The sequence below is a fragment of the Heterodontus francisci genome, chromosome 27 (genome assembly GCF_036365525.1).
Source record: "Heterodontus francisci isolate sHetFra1 chromosome 27, sHetFra1.hap1, whole genome shotgun sequence".
Taxonomy (NCBI): Eukaryota; Metazoa; Chordata; class Chondrichthyes; order Heterodontiformes; family Heterodontidae; genus Heterodontus; species Heterodontus francisci.
Genome location: NC_090397.1, coordinates 48,511,180 through 48,529,722, shown reverse-complemented (window position 1 = coordinate 48,529,722; position 18,543 = coordinate 48,511,180). Strand labels below are relative to the sequence as shown.

Sequence of the window (18,543 nt, the reverse complement as noted above, 5' to 3'; positions counted from 1 at the left end):
CACTGACCCTCACACGGATACAGTTCCACTGGCACTGACTCTCACTGGGGTACAGTTCCACTGGCACTGACTCTCACTGGGGTTCTGTTCCACTGGCACTGACCATTTCATTGGCACTGACTCTCACTGGGGTGCAGTTCCACTGGCACTGACTCTCACTTGGGTACTGTTTCACTGGTACTAACTCTCTGGGGTACAGTTCCACTGGCACTGACCCTCACACGGATACAGTTCCACTGGCACTGACTCTCACTGGGGTACAGTTCCACTGGCACTGACTCTCACTGGGGTAAAGTTCCACTGGCACTGACTCTCACTGAGGCGCAATTCCATGGGCACTGACTCACTTGGAAGCAGTTCCACAGGCACTGACTCTCACTGGAGTACAGTTCCACATGCACTGACTCTCACTGGAGTACAGTTCCAGAGGCACTGACTCTTACTGGGGTACAGTTCCAAAGGCACTGACTCACACTGGTGTACAGTCCCACTCGCACTGACTCTCACTGGGGTACAGTGCTACTGGCACTGACTCTCACTTGGGTACTGTTTCACAGGCACTGACTCACTGGGGTTCAGTTCCACTGGCACTTACCCTCACAGTGATACAGTTCCACAGGCACTGACTCTCACTGGGATACAGTTCCACTGGCACTGACCATTTCATTGACACTGACTCTCACTGGGGTACAGTTTCAAAGGCACTGACTCACTGTGGTTCAGTTCCACAGGCACTGACTCTCACTTGAGTACATTTCCACTGGCACTGACTATCTCTGGGGTACTGTTCCACTGGCACTGACAATTTCATTGACTGACTTTCACTGGGGTACTGCTCCACAGGCACTGACTCTTACTGGGGTCCAGTTCCACAGGCACTGACTCTCACTGAGGTGCAGTTCCACAGGCACTGACTCACTGGGAAGCAGTTCCACAGGCACTGACTCTCACTGGGGTACAGTTACACAGGCACTGACTCTCACTGGGGTACAGTTCCACAGGCACTGACTCTCACTGGGATACAGTTCCACAGGCACTGACTCTCACTGGAGTACAGTTACACAAGCACTGACTCTCACTGGAGTACAGTTCCACCGGCACTGACTCTCACTGGGGTACAGTTCCACCGGCACTGACTCTCACTGGGGTACAGTTCCACCGGCACTGACTCTCACTGGGGTACAGTTCCACCGGCACTGACTCTCACTGGGGTACAGTTCTACTGGCACTGACTCTCACTGGGGTACAGTTCTACTGGCACTGACTCTCACTGGGATACAGCTCCACTGGCACTGACTCTCACTGGGATACAGTTCCACTGGCATTGACTCTCACTGGGATACTGTTTCACTGGCACTGACTCTCTTTGGGGTACAGGTTCACTGGCACTGACTCTCATTGGGATGCTGTTCCACTGGCACTGACTCTCACTGGGGTATTGTTCCACTGGCACTGACCATTCATTGGCACTGACTCTCACTGGGGTGCATCTCCACAGGCACTGACTCTCACTGGGGTACATTTCCACTGGCACTGACCATTTCATCAACATTACCGTGACATTTGTGAGGGGGAGAAGTGAGAAAGCACCTGGGAGTGGGAGCGGGATGGGGGATTGGGTTAAAGGGCCTTTGTGATTGCCACCTTGTGTTTTCATCTGCAGACTGTGTGTTTGAGGAGCGAGTATTATTGGATGGTCAGCGTTTCCCAAACCCCATCAACCCGTGCCAGGAATGTACCTGTTTGAACGGCCAGGTGACCTGTGAGAAGAAGGACTGCATCAGCGCCCTCTGCTCCTACCCATTGTCTGGGTCCTGCTGTCAAAACAACTGCAACGGTAACAGGTTGGGCTGCTGAGGTGGGGGAGCGGACCAACAGAAGGAGTGGGGAGGACTGACAGAAGGAGGGGCAGACGGAGAGACAGACCGAGGGGCAGATGGACAATGGATAGACTGTGGACTGACTGATGGATAAAGGAGAGAAGGGAGTGCGTACAGTTCCGGAGATGGTGCAGGGAATACTTTGAGCAATGCTGTGTGTGTCTCTGCAGGTTGTCAGTATGCAGGGAAGGAATACCCCAATGGTGCTGATTTTCCACACCCCACTAACAAGTGCAAGAATTGTCACTGCACAGTAAGTATGGAGAGAATTCTATCCTGATGCAGAGACAGATTTGAGTTAGTTTGATTTGGGATGTAGGAAATAGGAGCAGTAGTAGGCCATTCAGCCCCTCCAGCCTGCTGTGCCATTCAATTAGATCATGGCTGATCTTCCACCAAAACACTATTTGTCCGCAGTTTGTGATGCAAAAATGTTTGTCTCTCCCTCCATCTCCAATCCCTCACTCTCTCTCTCTCCCTACGTCTCCAATCCTTCAGTCTCTCTCCCTCCATCTCCAATCTCTCAGTCTCTCTCCCCCTCCATCTCCAATCCCTCACTCTCTCTCTCTCCCTACGTCTCCAATCCTTCAGTCTCTCTCCCTCCATCTCCAATCTCTCAGTCTCTCTCCCCCTCCATCTCCAATCCCTCACTCTCTCTCTCTCCATCTCCAATCCCTCAGTCTCTCTCTCCCTCCATCTCCAATCCCTCAGTCTCTTTCTCCCTCCATCTCCAATCCCTCAGTATCTCACTCCCTCCATCTCCAATCCCTCAGTCTCTCTCTCCCTCCATCTCCAACCCCTCTGTCTCTCAACCTCCATCTCCAAACCCTCAGTCTCACTCTCTCCATTTCCAATCCCTCAGTGTCACTCCCTCCATTTCCAATCCCTCAGTCCCTCCATCTCCAATCCCTCAGTCTCTCTCCCTCCATTTCCAATCCTTCAGTCTCTCTCTATTCATCTCCAATCCCTCATTCTCTTTCCCTCAAACTCCAATCCCTCAGTCTCTCTCCCTCCATCTCCAATCCCTCAGACTCTCTCCCTCCATCTCCAATCCCTCAGACTCTCCCTCCATCTCCAATCCCTCAGTCTCTCTCTCTCTCTCCATCTCCAATCCCTCAGTCTCTCTCTCCATCTCCAATCCCTCAGTCTCTGTCCCTCCATCCACAATCCCTTAGTCTCTCTCCCTCCATCTCCAGTCCCTCACTCTCTCTCCCTTCATCTCCAATCCGTCAGTCTCTCTCTCCCTCCAACTCCATCCCTCAGTCTCTCTCTCCCTCCATCTCCAATCCCTCAGTCTCTCCCTCCCTCCATCTCCAATTCCTCAGTCTCTCTCTCCCTCCATCTCCAATCCCTCAGTCTCCCAACCTCCATCTCCAAACCCTCAGTCTCACTCTCTCCATTTCCAATTCCTCAGTCTTTCTCCCTCCATCTCCAATCCCTCACTGTCTCTCCCTCCATCTCCAATCCCTCACTCTCTCTCTTCCTCCACCTCCAATCCCTCACTCTCTCTCTCCATCTCCAATCCCTCACTTTCTCTCTCTCTCCATCTCCAATCCCTCACTTTCTCTCTCCCTCCATTTCCAATCCCTCACTTTCTCTCTCCCTCCATTTCCAATCCCTCACTCTCTATCTCCCTCCGTCTCCAATCCCTCACTCTCTCTCTCCCTCCGTCTCCAATCCCTCACTCTCTCTCTCCCTCCGTCTCCAATCCCTCACTCTCTCTCTTCTTCCGTCTCCAATCCCTCACTCTCTCTCTCCCTCCGTCTCCAATCCCTCACTCTCTCTCTCCCTCCGTCTCCAATCCCTCACTCTCTCTCTCCCTCCGTCTCCAATCCCTCACTCTCTCTCTCCCTCCGTCTCCAATCCCTCACTCTCTCTCTCCCTCCGTCTCCAATCCCTCACTCTCTCTCTCTCCATTTCCAATCCCTCAGTGTCACTCCTTCCATCTCCGATCCCTCAGTCCCTCTCTCCCTCCATCTCCAATCCCTTACTCTCTCTCTCCCTCCAATTCCAATCCCTCACTCTCAATCTTCCTCCGTCTCCAATCCCTCACTCTCTCTCTCCCTCAATCTCCAATCCTTCACACTCTCCCTCCATCTCCAATCCCTCAGTCTCTTTCTCCCTCCACCTCCAATCCCTCAGTCTCTCTCCCTCCATCTTCAAGCCCTCAGTCTCTCTCTATTGCTCCATCTCAAGCCCTCAGTCTCTCTCTCTCCCTCCATCTCCAAGCCCTCAGTCTCTCTCCCTCCCTCCAATCCCTCACTCTCTCGCTCCCTCCATCTCCAATCCCTCACTCTCTCGCTCCCTCCATCTCTATTCCCTCAGTCTGTCTCCCTCCATTTCCAATCCCTCAGTCTCTCTCTCTCTCCATTTCCAATCCCTCAGTCTCTCTCTCTCCATCTCCAATCCCTCACTCTTTCTCTCTCTCCATCTCCAATCCCTCACTCTTTCTCTCTGTCAATCTCCAATCCCTCACTCTCTCCCTCCATCTGCAATCCCTCAGTCTCTGTCCCCCCATCTGCAATCCCTCAGTCTCTGTCCCCCCATCTTCAATCCCTCAGTCTCTCTCTCTCCATTTCCAATCCCTCAGTCTCTCTCTCTCTCTCCATTTCCAATCCCTCAGTCTCTCTCTCTCCATCTCCAATCCCTCAATCTCTCTCTCCATCTCCAATCCCTCACTCTTTCTCTCCGTCAATCTCCAATCCCTCACTCTCTCCCTCCATCTGCAATCCCTCAGTCTCTGTCCCCCCCATCTTCAATCCCTCAGTCTCTCTCTATCCCTCCATTTCCAAGTCCTCAGTCTCTCTCTCTCCCTCCATCTCCAATCCCTCAGTCTCTCTCTCTCTCCCTCCATCTCCAATCCCTCAGTCTCTCTCTCCCTCCATCTCCAATTCCTCAGTCTCTCTCTCCCTCCATCTCCAATCCCTCAGTCTCTCTCTCCCTCCATCTCTCTCTCCCTCCATCTCCAATCTCACTCTCTCTCTCCCTCCATCTCCAATCCCTCACACTCTCTCTCCCTCCATCTCCAATCCCTCACTCTCTCTCTCTCCCTCCATCTCCAATCCCTCACTCTTTCTCTCCATCAATCTCCAATCCCTCACTCCCTCCATCTGCAATCCTTCAGTCTCTGTCCCCCCATCTTCAATCCCTCAGTCTCTCTCTATCCCTCCATCTCCAATCCCTCACTCTCTCTCTCCCTCCATCTCCAATCCCTCACTCTCGTCTCCCTCCATCTCCAATCCCTCACTCTCTCTCTCCCCATCTCCAATCCCTCACACTCTCTCTCCCTCCATCTCCAAGCCCTCAGTCTCTCTCCCTCCATCTCCAAGCCCTCAGTCTCTCTCCTCCATTTCCAAGCCCTCAGTCTCTCTCTCTCTCCCTCCATCTCCAATCCCTCAGTCTCTCTCCCTCCATCTCCAAGCCCTCAGTCTCTCTCTCCCTCCATCTCCAATCCCTCACTCTCTCTCTCTCTCTCCCTCCCTTCAACTCCAATCCCTCAGTCTCTCTCTCCCTCCATCTCCAATCCCCCAGTCTCTTTCCTTCCATCTCCAATCCCTCAGTCTCTCTCCCTCCATCTCCAATCCCTCAGTCTCTCTCCCTCCATCTCCAATCCCTCAGTCTCTCTCCCTCCATCTCCAATCCCTCAGTCTCTCTCCTCCATTTCCAAGCCCTCAGTCTCTCTCTCTCCCTCCATCTCCAATCCCTCAGTCTCTCTCTCCCTCCATCTCCAAGCCCTCAGTCTCTCTCTCCCTCCATCTCCAATCCCTCAGTCTCTCTCTCCCTCCATCTCCAAGCCCTCAGTCTCTCTCTCCCTCCATCTCCAATCCCTCACTCTCTCTCTCTCTCTCTCTCCCTCCCTTCAACTCCAATCCCTCAGTCTCTCTCTCCCTCCATCTCCAATCCCCCAGTCTCTTTCCCTCCATCTCCAATCCCTCAGTCTCTCTCCTCCATTTCCAAGCCCTCAGTCTCTCTCTCTCCCTCCATCTCCAATCCCTCAGTCTCTCTCTCCCTCCATCTCCAAGCCCTCAGTCTCTCTCCCTCCATCTCCAATCCCTCAGTCTCTCTCCTCCATTTCCAAGCCCTCAGTCTCTCTCTCTCCCTCCATCTCCAATCCCTCAGTCTCTCTCTCCCTCCATCTCCAAGCCCTCAGTCTCTCTCTCCCTCCATCTCCAATCCCTCACTCTCTCTCTCTCTCTCTCTCTCTCTCCCTCCCTTCAACTCCAATCCCTCAGTCTCTCTCTCCCTCCATCTCCAATCCCCCAGTCTCTCTCCCTCCATCTCCAATCCCTCAGTCTGTCTCCCTCCATCTCCAATCCCTCAGTCTGTCTCTCTCCATCTCCAATCCCTCAGTCTCTCTCCATCTCCAATCCCTCAGTCTCTCTCTCCCTCCATCTCCAATCCCTTAGTCTCTCCCGCCACCTCCAATCCCTCACTCTCTCGCTCCCTCAAACTCCAATCCCTCACTCACTCTCCCTCCATCTTCGCCCAGTCTCTCTCCCTCCATCTCCAATCCCTCACTCTCCCGCTCCCTCCATCTCCAATCCCTCAGTCTGTCTCCCTCCATCTCCAGTCCCTCAGTCTGTCTCCCTCCATCTCCAATCCCTCAGTCTCTCTCTCTCCATTTCCAATCCCTCAGACTCTCTCTCCATCTCCAATCCCTCAGTCTCTCTCTCCCTCCATCTCCAATCCCTCACTCGCTCTCTCTCCCTCAACCTCCAATCCATCACTCTCTCTCTCCCTCCATCTCCAATCCCTCAGTCTCTCCCTCCATCTTCAAACCCTCAGTCTCTCTCTATCCCTCCATCTCCAAGCCCTCTGTCTCTCTCTCTCTCCCTCCATCTCCAATTCCTCAGTCCCTCTCTCCCTCCATCTCCAATTCCTCAGTCTCTCTCTCTCCCTCCATCTCCAATCCCTCACTCTCTCTCTCCCTCCATCTCCAATCCATCACTCTCTCTCTCCCTCCATCTCCAATCCCTCAGTCTCTCTCCCTCCATCTCCAATCCCTCAGTCTCTCTCTCTCTCCCTCCATCTCCAATCCCTCAGTCTCTCTCTCTCTCTCCCTCCATCTCCAATCCCTCAGTCTCTCTCTCCCTCCATCTCCAATCCCTCAGTCTATTTCTCCCTCCATCTCCAATCCCTCAGTCTATTTCTCCCTCCATCTCCAATCCCTCAGTCTATTTCTCCCTCCATCTCCAATCCCTCAGTCTATTTCTCCCTCCATCTCCAATCCCTCAGTCTATTTCTCCCTCCATCTCCAATCCCTCAGTCTATTTCTCCCTCCATCTCCAATCCCTCATTCTATTTCTCCCTCCATCTCCAATCCCTCAGTCTCTCTCCTCCATTTCCAAGCCCTCAGTCTCTCTCTCTCCCTCCATCTCCAATCCCTCAGTCTCTCTCTCCCTCCATCTCTGTTCCCTCACTCTCTCTCTCTCTCCCTCCCTTCAACTCCAATCCCTCAGCCTCTCTCCCTCCATCTCCAATCCCTCAGTCTCTCACTCCCTCCATCTCCAATCCCCCAGTCTTTCTCCCTCCATCTCCAATCCCTCAGACTCTCTCCCTCCATTTCCAATCCCTTAGACTCTCTCCCTCCATCTGCAATCCCTCAGTCTCTCTCTCTCTCCCTCCATCTCCAATCCCTCAGTCTCTCTCTCCCTCCATCTCCAATCGCTCAGTCTCTCTCTCCATCCATCTCCAATCCCTCAGTCTCTCTCTTCCTCCATCTCCTATACCTCACTCTCTCTCTCCAGCCATCTCCAATCCCTCAGTCTCTCTCCCTCCATATCCAATCCCTCGGTGTCTCTCTTCCTCCATCTCCTATACCTCACTATCTCTGTTATTCCATTTCCTTCAAACAATCACATGCTCCTAGATACATTCGGAACCCCACTCTCCAGACACAGCCGTACTGTTTTTCACTTTCTGCTTTCCCTCTTTTATCTCCTTGTAGAATGGAAACGTACAGTGTCTGTCGAGGAGATGTCGCCCTCTGACTTGCAATGACCCATTCTTCCTACCGGGTGACTGTTGTCCTCAATGTCCAGGTAGGTGCAACAGACTGGGTGTGTCAGAGGGGCTTGCAGTACATGTGCGGGTCACACTGAGGGATGTGGGGTAAAGCCCAGTGTTACAATGAGGGCTGTAGTGTATATCAGGGTTATACAGACCATGGGATAAGTCAGTGTTACGGTGGGGGGTGTGGAGTGCATCAGAGTTACAGTGAGGAGTTATGGTGAGTGGTGCGTTCTATATTGGAATTATGTTGAGGGGTGCGTTCTATATTGGAATTATGTTGAGGGGTGCGTTCTATATTGGAATTATGTTGAGGGGTGCGTTCTATATTGGAATTATGGTGAGGGGTGCGGGCTGTATCGGAATTATGGTGAGGAGTGTGGAGTGTATAAGGAGTTCTGTGGGTAGGCGGAGTATATCAGAGTTACGGTGATGGGTGCAGAGTATATTGGAATTATGGTGAGGGGTGTGGAGTATATCGGAGTTACAGAGAGGGATGCGGAGTATATCGGAGTTACAGAGAGGGGTGCGGAGTATATTTGTGTTGCGGTGAGGGGTAAGGAGTATATCGGAATTACATTGATGGGTGCAGTTTATGTCAGAGTTATGGAGAGGGGTGCAGTCTATATTGGTGTTATGGTGAGGGTTGCGGTCTATATCACTGTTACGGTGAGGGGTGCGGTCTATATCAGTGTTACGGTGAGGGGTGCGGTCTATATCGGAGTTACAGTGAGGGGTGCAGTCTATATCGGAGTTACAGTGAGGGGTGCAGTCTATATTGGAGTTACGGTGAGGGGTGCAGTCGATATCGGAGTTACAGTGAGGAGTGCAGTCTATATTGGAGTTACGGTGATTTGATGTCCAGTTCTTTTTGCGCCAGCTCCCCCGGTTGAATGTCTGTACACTGGAGTTCTCTACAAACACATGCAACGTTTCTACGACCCTTTGGATGAGTGCAGATCCTGTATGTGTAATAACGGCACTGTAACGTGTCAGAGGAAGCCCTGTGCCCCCCTGCTGTGCTCACACCCCATCCAGCAGGACTGCTGCCGCACCTGTGATGGTAAGAATCGTCCACCATGAGGGAAATGAGGGCTTTCCGCAATTGAGAACCCACGTTTTATACAGACATGAGGTGTGTGGGCGCTGAATGTGTGCGTGGGGTGTGGGGGATAATGTCGAAGGGGAGAAGTTTGTCGGAGGGTGGATGTATATGTGGGGGGGGGGGGTTTGGGGAGGTCTGCGGGTACAGGTGTGTGTGGGGGGTTGGGGTTGAGGGGTGTGTGGGGGGTTCTGTGGGTGCGGGGGCTGTGGTGGTGGATGGTGTAGGTGTGTGCTGGTAGCTGGGGGTGGTTGTCTGAGGAGTAACAGGCCGAGATGGGAGTGATGGGTACCTCAGGTTAATGATCTTTCTACGACTTTGTTTTGCAGGCTGTCTGCTTGATGGAAAGGAGTTTGCAAATGGAGAGCAATTTGCTGACGTGTCAGACGACTGTAATGTGTGTGTGTGCAGAGAGGGCAGTGTATCATGTGAGAGGAGACCCTGCCCTGTGCTTGAATGTCCCTTCCCCATACAAGGACACTGCTGCAGAGCCTGTGACGGTACGGACAGATATATGAGTTCATAATTTCACTTCATTCAGCTTCAACCATTGCCAATCTACAAACACAATTTTAATATTTCCAGAGAGATGAGTTGAGGTGATCAATCACTAACCTCTCACCCTCTGGACACAGTAAGATGATGTTTGGAGATTTCCTGCTGATTTTTAGGTGATTTCTTGCTGCTTTTTGGAAGATTTCCTGCTGATTAGATTTTTTTAGATTAGAGATACAGCACTGAAACAGGCCCTTCGGCCCACCGAGTCTGTGCCGAACATCAACCACCCATTTATACTAATCCTACACTAATCCCATATTCCCAACAAACATCCCCACCTGTCCCTATATTTCCCTACCACCGACCTATACTGGTGACAATTTATAATGGCCAATTTACCTGTCAACCTGCAAGTCTTTTGGCTTGTGGGAGGAAACCGGAGCACCCGGAGAAAACCCACGCAGACACAGGGAGAACTTACAAACTCCACACAGGCAGTACCCAGAATCGAACCCGGGTCCCTGGAGCTGTGAGGCTGCGGTGCTAACCACTGCGCCACCGTGCCGCCCTAGGCAATTTTTAGGCAATTTCCTGCTGATTTTTAAGTGATTTCCTGCTGATCTTGGGAGAATTCCTGCTGATTTTGGGAGTTTTCCCGCTGATTTTTAGGCGATTTCCTGCTGATGGTTAAGCAATTTCCTGCTGATTTTGGGAGTTTGCCTGCTGATTTTTAGGCGATTTCCTGCTGATTTTTAGGCGATTTCCTGCTGATTTTTAGGCGATTTCCTGCTGATTTTTAGGCGATTTCCTGCTGATTTTGGGAGTTTGCCTGCTGATTTTTAGGCGATTTCCTGCTGATTTTGGGAGTTTGCCTGCTGATTTTTAGGCGATTTCCTGCTGATTTTGGGAGTTTGCCTGCTGATTTTTAGGCGATTTCCTGCTGATTTTGGGAGTTTGCTTGCTGATTTTTAGGCAATTTCCTGCTGATGGTTAAGCAATTTCCTGCTGATTTTGGGAGTTTGCCTGCTGATTTTTAGGCAATTTCCTGCTGATTTTGGGAGTTTGCTTGCTGATTTTTAAGCAATTTCCTGCTGATTTGGGGAGGTTGCCTGCTGATTTGGGGAGGTTGCCTGCTGATTTGGGGAGGTTGCCTGCTGATTTGGGGAGGTTGCCTGCTGATTTGGGGAGGTTGCCTGCTGATTTGGGGAGGTTGCCTGCTGATTTGGGGAGGTTGCCTGCTGATTTGGGGAGGTTGCCTGCTGATTTGGGGAGGTTGCCTGCTGATTTGGGGAGGTTGCCTGCTGATTTGGGGAGGTTGCCTGCTGATTTGGGGAGGTTGCCTGCTGATTTGGGGAGGTTGCCTGCTGATTTGGGGAGGTTGCCTGCTGATTTGGGGAGGTTGCCTGCTGATTTGGGGAGGTTGCCTGCTGATTTGGGGAGGTTTCCTGCTGATTTGGGGAGGTTGCCTGCTGATTTGGGGAGGTTGCCTGCTGATTTGGGGAGGTTGCCTGCTGATTTGGGGAGGTTGCCTGCTGATTTGGGGAGGTTGCCTGCTGATTTGGGGAGGTTGCCTGCTGATTTGGGGAGGTTGCCTGCTGATTTGGGGAGGTTGCCTGCTGATTTGGGGAGGTTGCCTGCTGATTTGGGGAGGTTGCCTGCTGATTTGGGGAGGTTGCCTGCTGATTTGGGGAGGTTGCCTGCTGATTTGGGGAGGTTGCCTGCTGATTTGGGGAGGTTGCCTGCTGATTTGGGGAGGTTGCCTGCTGATTTGGGGAGGTTGCCTGCTGATTTGGGGAGGTTGCCTGCTGATTTGGGGAGGTTTCCTGCTGATTTTTAGGGGGATTGCTTGCTGATTTGAGGGGGTTTCCTGCTAATATGAAGAAACTATTGATGTGGTTAGATGAAGAAGGGTGGAAGGAGGTTCATGTGAAACATAAACTGGCATGGGCCAGATGGGTCGAAAGGCCCTGTTTCTGTGCAGTAAATACTTTGGAATGCTTCAGGTGGGGGAGGGATGTTCTCCTCATTTTTACATGTGGTTTTTATGGGATTTCCTGCTGATTTTGAGGGGAGACAAGATTTCCTCCTATTTTGGGGTGAGATTTCTGGCCAGTTTCTGCCTGGGGTAATGTTCTGTGTCGCTGGTTTGGGGCATGGGTAGTCCAGCTTTACTCTTGTATCTATTAGTCCTGTCCTCTTTTACCCCAGGGTGTAATTACATGGGGGAGGAGTACCTGAATGGTCAGGAGTTTCCAGGCCCCCTCGACCCATGCACTCGCTGTGAGTGTATGAGTGGATTTGTTACCTGTTCAAAGCGAGCTTGTTACAACCCGGGCTGCAGCCATCCCATCAACCTTCCTGGACAGTGCTGTCCCGTCTGTGAAGGTAAAGACACAATTTTATAACCTCCTCCCTCTGTGTGCACTGTGAGTATTCTGGCGAAGAGAGACAAAGGGAGAGGGGGCAGAGAGGGTGAAGGAACCTTGGATGACAAGACATGTGGAACAGCTAGTCAAGAGGAAGAAGGAAGCTTACTTAAGGTTGAGGAAGCAAGGATCAGACAGGGCTCTAGAGGGTTACAAGGTAGCCAGGAAGGAACTGAAGAATGGACTTAGGAGAGCTAGAAGGGAACATGAAAATGTCTTGGCGGGTAGGATTAAGGAAAATCCCAAGGCGTTCTACACTTATGTGAGGAACAAGAGGATGGCCAGAGTGAGGGTAGGGTCAATCGGGGATAGTGGAGGGAACTTGTGCCTGGAGTCGGAAGAGGTAGGGGAGGTCCTTAATGAATACTTTGCTTCAGTATTCACTAGTGAGAGGGACCTTGTCGTTTGTGAGGACAGCGTGAAACAGGCTGATATGCTCGAACAGGTTGATGTTAAGAAGGAGGATGTGCTGGAAATTTTGAAAGACATGAGGCTAGATAAGTCCCCGGGGCCAGACGGGATATACCCAAGGTTATTACGGGAAGCGAGGGAAGAGATTGCCGCGCCTTTGGCGATGATCTTTTGATCTTTGCGTCCTCACTGTCCACTGGAGTAGTACCAGATGATTGGAGGGTGGCAAATGTTATTCCCTTGTTCAAGAAAGGGAATAGGGATAACCCTGGGAATTACAGACCAGTCAGTCTTACGTCGGTGGTGGGCAAATTATTGGAGAGGATTCTGAGAGACAGTATTTATGATTATTTGGAAAAACATGGTTTGATTAGAGATAGTCAGCATGGCTTTGTGAGGGGCAGGTCATGCCTCACAAGCCTTATTGAATTCTTTGAGGATGTGACAAAACACATTGATGAAGGAAGAGCAGTGGATGTGGTGTATATGGATTTTAGCAAGGCGTTTGATAAGGTTCCCCATGGTAGGCTCATTCAGAAAGTAAGGAGGCATGGGATACAGGGAAATTTGGCTGTCTGGATACAGAATTGGCTGGCCCATAGAAGACAGAGGGTGGTAGTAGATGGAAAGTATTCAGCCTGGAGCTCGGTGACCAGTGGTGTTCCGCAGGGATCTGTTCTGGGACCTCTGCTCTTTGTGCTTTTTATAAATGACTTGGATGAGGAAGTGGAAGGCTGGGTTAGTACGTTTGCCGATGACACAGGTTGCTGGAGTTGTGGATAGTGTGGAGGGCTGTTGTAGGTTGCAACGGGACATTGACAGGATGCAGAGCTGGGCTGAGAAGTGGCAGATGGAGTTCAACCTGGAAAAGTGTGAAGTGATTCATTTTGGAAGGTCGAATTTGAATGCAGAATACAGGCTTAAAGACAGGATTCTTGGCAGTGTGGAGGAACAGAGGGATCTTGGTGTGGAGTTTGCAAGTTCTCCCTGTGTCTGCGTGGGTTTCCTCCGGGTGCTCCGGTTTCCTCCCACATGCCAAAGACTTGCAGGTTGATAGGTTAATTGGCCATTATAAATTGCCCCTAGTATAGGTAGGTGGTAGGGAAATATAGGGACAGGTGGGGATGTGGTAGGAATATGGGATTAGTGTAGGATTAGTATAAATGGGTGGTTGATGGTCGGCACAGACTCGGTGGGCCGAAGGGCCTGTTTCAGTGCTGTATCTCTAAACTAAAATCTAAACGTCCATAGATCCCTCAAAGTTGCCACCCAAGTTGATAGGGTTGTTAAGAAGGCGTATGGTGTGTTGGCTTTCATTAACAGGGGGATTGAGGTTATGCTGCAGCTCTATAAAGCCCTGGTTAGACCACACTTGGAATATTGTGTTCAGTTCTGGTCGCCTCATTATAGGAAGGATGTGGAAGCTTTAGAGAGGGTGCAGAGGAGATTTACCAGGATGCTGCCTGGACTGGAGGGCATGTCTTATGAAGAAAGATTGAGGGAGCTAGGGCTTTTCTCATTGGAGCGAAGAAGGATGAGAGGTGACTTGATAGAGGTGTACAAGATGATGAGAGGCATGGATAGAGTGGATAGCCAGAGACTTTTTCCCAGGACGGAAAGGGCTATCACCAGGGGGCATAATTTTAAGGCGATTGGAGGAAGGTTTAGGGGAGATGTCAGAGGTAGGTTCTTTACACAGAGAGTGGTGGGTGCGTGGAATGCACTGCCAGTGGTGGTAGTAGAAGCAGATACATTAGGGACATTTAAGCGACTCTTGGATAGGTACATGGATGATAGTAGAATGAAGGGTATGTAGGTAGTTTGATATTAGAGTAGGTTAAAGGGTCGGTACAACATCGTGGGCCGAATGGCCTGTACTGTGCTGTACTGTTCTATGTTCTATGTACCAGGCAGTGTACAGGTATCTCCCTGAGGGAGAGGGGACTGAGGGACCCCAGTCAGTGTACAGATATCTCCCTGAGGGAGAGGGGACTGAGAAACACAGTCAGTGTACAGATATCACCCTGAGGGAGAGGGGACTGAGAAACACAGTCAGTGTACAGATATCTCCCTGAGGGAGAGGGGACTGAGAAACACAGTCAGTGTACAGATATCACCCTGAGGGAGAGGGGACTGAGAAACACCAGTCAGTGTACAGATATCACCCTGAGGGAGAGGGGACTGAGAAACACAGTCAGTGTACAGATATCTTCCTGAGGGAGAGGGGACTGAGAAACACCAGTCAGTGTACAGATATCACCCTGAGAGAGAGGGGACTGAGAAACACCAGTCTGTGTACAGATATCACCCTGAGAGAGAGGGGACTGAGAGACACCAGTCTGTGTATAGGTATCACCCTGAGAGAGAGGGGACTGAGAGACACCAGTCAGTGTACAGATATCACCCTGAGGGAGAGGGGACTGAGAAACACCAGTCAGTGTACAGATATCACCCTGAGGGAGAGGGGACTGAGAGACACCAGTCAGTGTACAGATATCACCCTGAGAGAGGGGGGACTGAGGGACCCCAGTCAGTGTACAGATATCTCCCTGAGGGAGAGGGGACTGAGAAACACCAGTCAGTGTACAGATATCACCCTGAGAGAGAGGGGACTGAGAAACACCAGTCAGTGTACAGATATCTCCCTGAGGAAGAGGGGACTGAGAAACACCAGGCAGTGTACAGATATCACCCTGATGTGAGGGTACTGAGAAACACCAGGCAGTGTACAGATATCACCCTGAGGGAGAGGGGACTGAGAGACACCAGGCAGTGTACAGATATCACCCTGAGGGAGAGGGGACTGAGAAACACAGTCAGTGTACAGATATCACCCTGAGAGAGAGGGAACTGAGCGACACCAGTCAGTGTACAGATATCACCCTGAGGGAGAGGGGACTGAGGGACCCTAGTCAGTGTATAGATATCTCCCTGAGGGAGAGGGGACTGAGAAACACCAGTCAGTGTACAGATATCTCCCTGAGGAAGAGTGGACTGAGAAACACCAGTCTGTCTACAGATATCTCCCTGAGGGAGAGGGGACTGAGAAACACCAGTCAGTGTACAGATATCACCCTGAGGGAGAGGGGACTGAGAAACACAGTCAGTGTACAGATATCTCCCTGAGGAAGAGTGGACTGAGAAACACCAGTCTGTCTACAGATATCTCCCTGAGAGAGAGGGGACTGAGAAACACCAGGCAGTGTACAGATATCACCCTGATGTGAGGGTACTGAGAAACACCAGGCAGTGTACAGATATTAGCCTGAGAGAGGGGACTGAGAAGCACCAGGCAGTGTACAGATATTAGCCTGAGAGAGGGTACTGAGAAACACCAGGCAGTGTACAGATTTTAGCCTGAGAGAGGGGACTGAGAAACATCAGGCAGTGTACAGATATCACCCTGATGTGAGGGTACTGAGAAACACCAGGCAGTGTACAGATTTTAGCCTGAGAGAGGGGACTGAGAAACATCAGGCAGTGTACAGATATCACCCTGATGTGAGGGTACTAAGAAACACCAGGCAGTGTACAGATTTTAGCCTGAGAGAGGGTACTGAGAAACACCAGGCAGTGTACAGATTTTAGCCTGAGAGAGGGGACTGAGAAACATCAGGCAGTGTACAGATATCACCCTGATGTGAGGGTACTAAGAAACACCAGGCAGTGTACAGATATTAGCCTGAGAGAGGGGGACTGAGACACCAGTCAGTGTACAGATATTAGCCTGAGAGAGGGGACTGAGAAACATCAGGCAGTGTACAGATATCACCCTGATGTGAGGGTACTAAGAAACACCAGGCAGTGTACAGATATTAGCCTGAGAGAGGGGGACTGAGACACCAGTCAGTGTACAAATATCTCCCTAAGGGCTCATATGAATCATAAACACCACTGTTGACCATTTGAGGCAAATGGCCTGTTCCTATTCTGTGGATTTTCTGTAATATTGGGATTGTTTCTATACTGTGTGCAAATATTGTCAATTATAAGCAATCCGGTATCCCACAGGCTGTTTCTATGGTGGTGTTGCTATTCACAACGGACAGACATTCACAGACCCCGCTGACTCATGCTCACAGTGTACCTGCCGGGTGAGTAATAGCACCATATTCTGTGGGAGAGTGAGGTTCAACCCTCGGGCTCACTGACACCTCTCCCCTGGGCAGGGGCGGGATAGTGGGGGCTGACCCCATTTCTACCCTCTTCCTTCCTCCTTCACACTTCCCCTCACTACCCTCCCTTCACCCTAACACCCTCCCTCCACCCTGGCACGCTCTCCTTTACCCCACCCCTCCCTCCATCCCACCCACCACCCAACTGTTTGTTTATGCTCTGTGGAGCCCCTCAGTCTGGTTATTCCCATTGCTCTGTGTTGTGTTACAGGTGGGCTCAGTGCATTGTGTGAGGAAGTTGTGTGCCCCAGCTCCCTGCCCCCATCCCATCACCGGACCCTGTGACTGTCCCCAGTGCAATGGTAAGTGTAAATCTCCATCACAGACTGAAGCTCTGTGCTCACATACTGAGTACCATTCTGGTCACCAAATCATGGGAAAGACATTCAGGTATCGGAGGGGTTGAACAGACAGGCCGCACGCACCCAAGTGGAGCTAGACTGGGAATGAGCGGGGACAAGCTGGGAATGAGTGGGGAACGAACTGGTTTGAGCAGCAGAGTTTTACGGAGAGGCTGCAGCATATGAGAATGTTCACACTGAGGAAACGAGGCTTGGAGTGATCACAGTGAAGGATTCAAGAACCCAAAGGATGTCGACAAGTTAAATATGCATATGAAAGGGATCTTTCTGCACTGTATAATACTACGAGAAACGAAGTTAGAGATTGTACAATGGGAACATATCCACAGCAGGTCCCAGCCACGACTCAGTGGTAGCATATCACCCTGGAATCAGAAGATTGCAGTAAACCCCACAGGATTAAAGGGACAGTGGCAGCGTGGGTACGAGATTGACTAAGAGACAGAACCAGAGAATGGTGGTGCACAGTTGTTTTTCCGACAGGATGCAGTGTACAGTCATGTTCTCCAGGGATTAGAATTAAGGCCACTGCTCTTTTTGATATATATTAACGACCTGGGCTTGGATATACAGGGCATAATTTCAGTGTTTGCAGATGATGCAAAACTCAGAAATGCAGTAAAGAATAAGAGTAGTAACAGACTTCAGGACTGGTGAAATTGGCAGATTCAGGTCGGATGAAATTTAACGCAAGGGAGTGTGAAGTGATACATTTTGATCAGGAGAATGAGGAGAGGCAATATAAACTTACGGCACAATTTTAAAGGAGAAAGAAGAACAGTGAGACCTGGTGATTGTAGGTGTACAAATCTTTGACAGTTGATAAAGCTGTTAGAAAAGCTTATGGGATCCTTAGTTTTCTAAATAGAGGCATAGAGTACTAAACAAGGAAGATATGCTAAAACTTTATAAATCACTGCTTAGGCCCCAGATGGACTATTGTATTCAATTCTGGGCACCACACTTCAGGAAAGATGTTAAGGCCTTAGAAAGGGTGCAGAGGAGATTTGCTAGAATGGTACCAGGGATACAAGGCTTCGGTTATGTGGAGAGACTACAGAAGGTTGTTTTCCTTAGATCAGAGAAGGGTAAGGGGAGATTTAATAAAAGTGTCCAAAATATGAAGAGTTTTGATAGAGTAAATAAGGAGGAACAGTTACCAGTGCCAGGAGGACCAGTAGCCAGAGGACGCAGATCGAAGGTGATCAGCGAAAGAATCAGTGGAGAGATGAGAATTTTTTTTACTCAACAAGTTATTGCGACCTCTAATGGACTGCCTGAAAGGATTGTGGAAGTCAATTCAATAGTAATTTTCAAAAGGGAATTGGATAAATACTTAAACAGGAAACATTTGCAAGGCGATAGAAAGAGTGACGGAGTGAGACTAATTGGATAGCTCTACCAAAGAGCCAGCACAGGGACGATGGGCCAAATGGCTTCTGTTCCAGATCATTCTGTGGTTCTGAGTTGATCTTAGGCTCAGGCAACTTGAGCACATAATGCTAACACTCCCAACGTAGCACTGAAGTATAAACTGAAAATGCTGGAAATACTTAGCAGGGCATCTGTGGAGAGAGAAACAGTTCACGTATCGGGTCAATGGCCTTTCATCAGGAGTGTTGCACTTTCAGAGGGACGGTACTGAGGGAATGCTGCACTGTCAGAGGTGCCGTCTTTTGA

At 50.5% G+C, this 18,543-nt stretch overlaps 1 protein-coding gene across 9 annotated transcripts in view; it reads left to right on the top strand.

Annotated features, from left to right (window-relative positions):
* LOC137384812 (kielin/chordin-like protein) overlaps positions 1-18,543 on the top strand; it is a 185,948-nt gene that overhangs the window by 130,513 nt on the left and 36,892 nt on the right. For all 9 annotated transcript variants that reach the window (XR_010977665.1, XM_068059321.1, XM_068059322.1 and 6 more), the window contains 8 exons: positions 1,664-1,837; positions 2,051-2,133; positions 7,828-7,921; positions 8,770-8,952; positions 9,321-9,491; positions 11,698-11,874; positions 16,338-16,420; positions 16,713-16,803. Coding sequence is in view for 8 of the 9 variants with exons in the window: in XM_068059321.1 (XP_067915422.1) it covers positions 1,664-1,837; positions 2,051-2,133; positions 7,828-7,921; positions 8,770-8,952; positions 9,321-9,491; positions 11,698-11,874; positions 16,338-16,420; positions 16,713-16,803 (1,056 nt within the window). In the remaining variant the exon portion in view is untranslated. The remainder of the gene's footprint in view (positions 1-1,663; positions 1,838-2,050; positions 2,134-7,827; positions 7,922-8,769; positions 8,953-9,320; positions 9,492-11,697; positions 11,875-16,337; positions 16,421-16,712; positions 16,804-18,543) is intronic.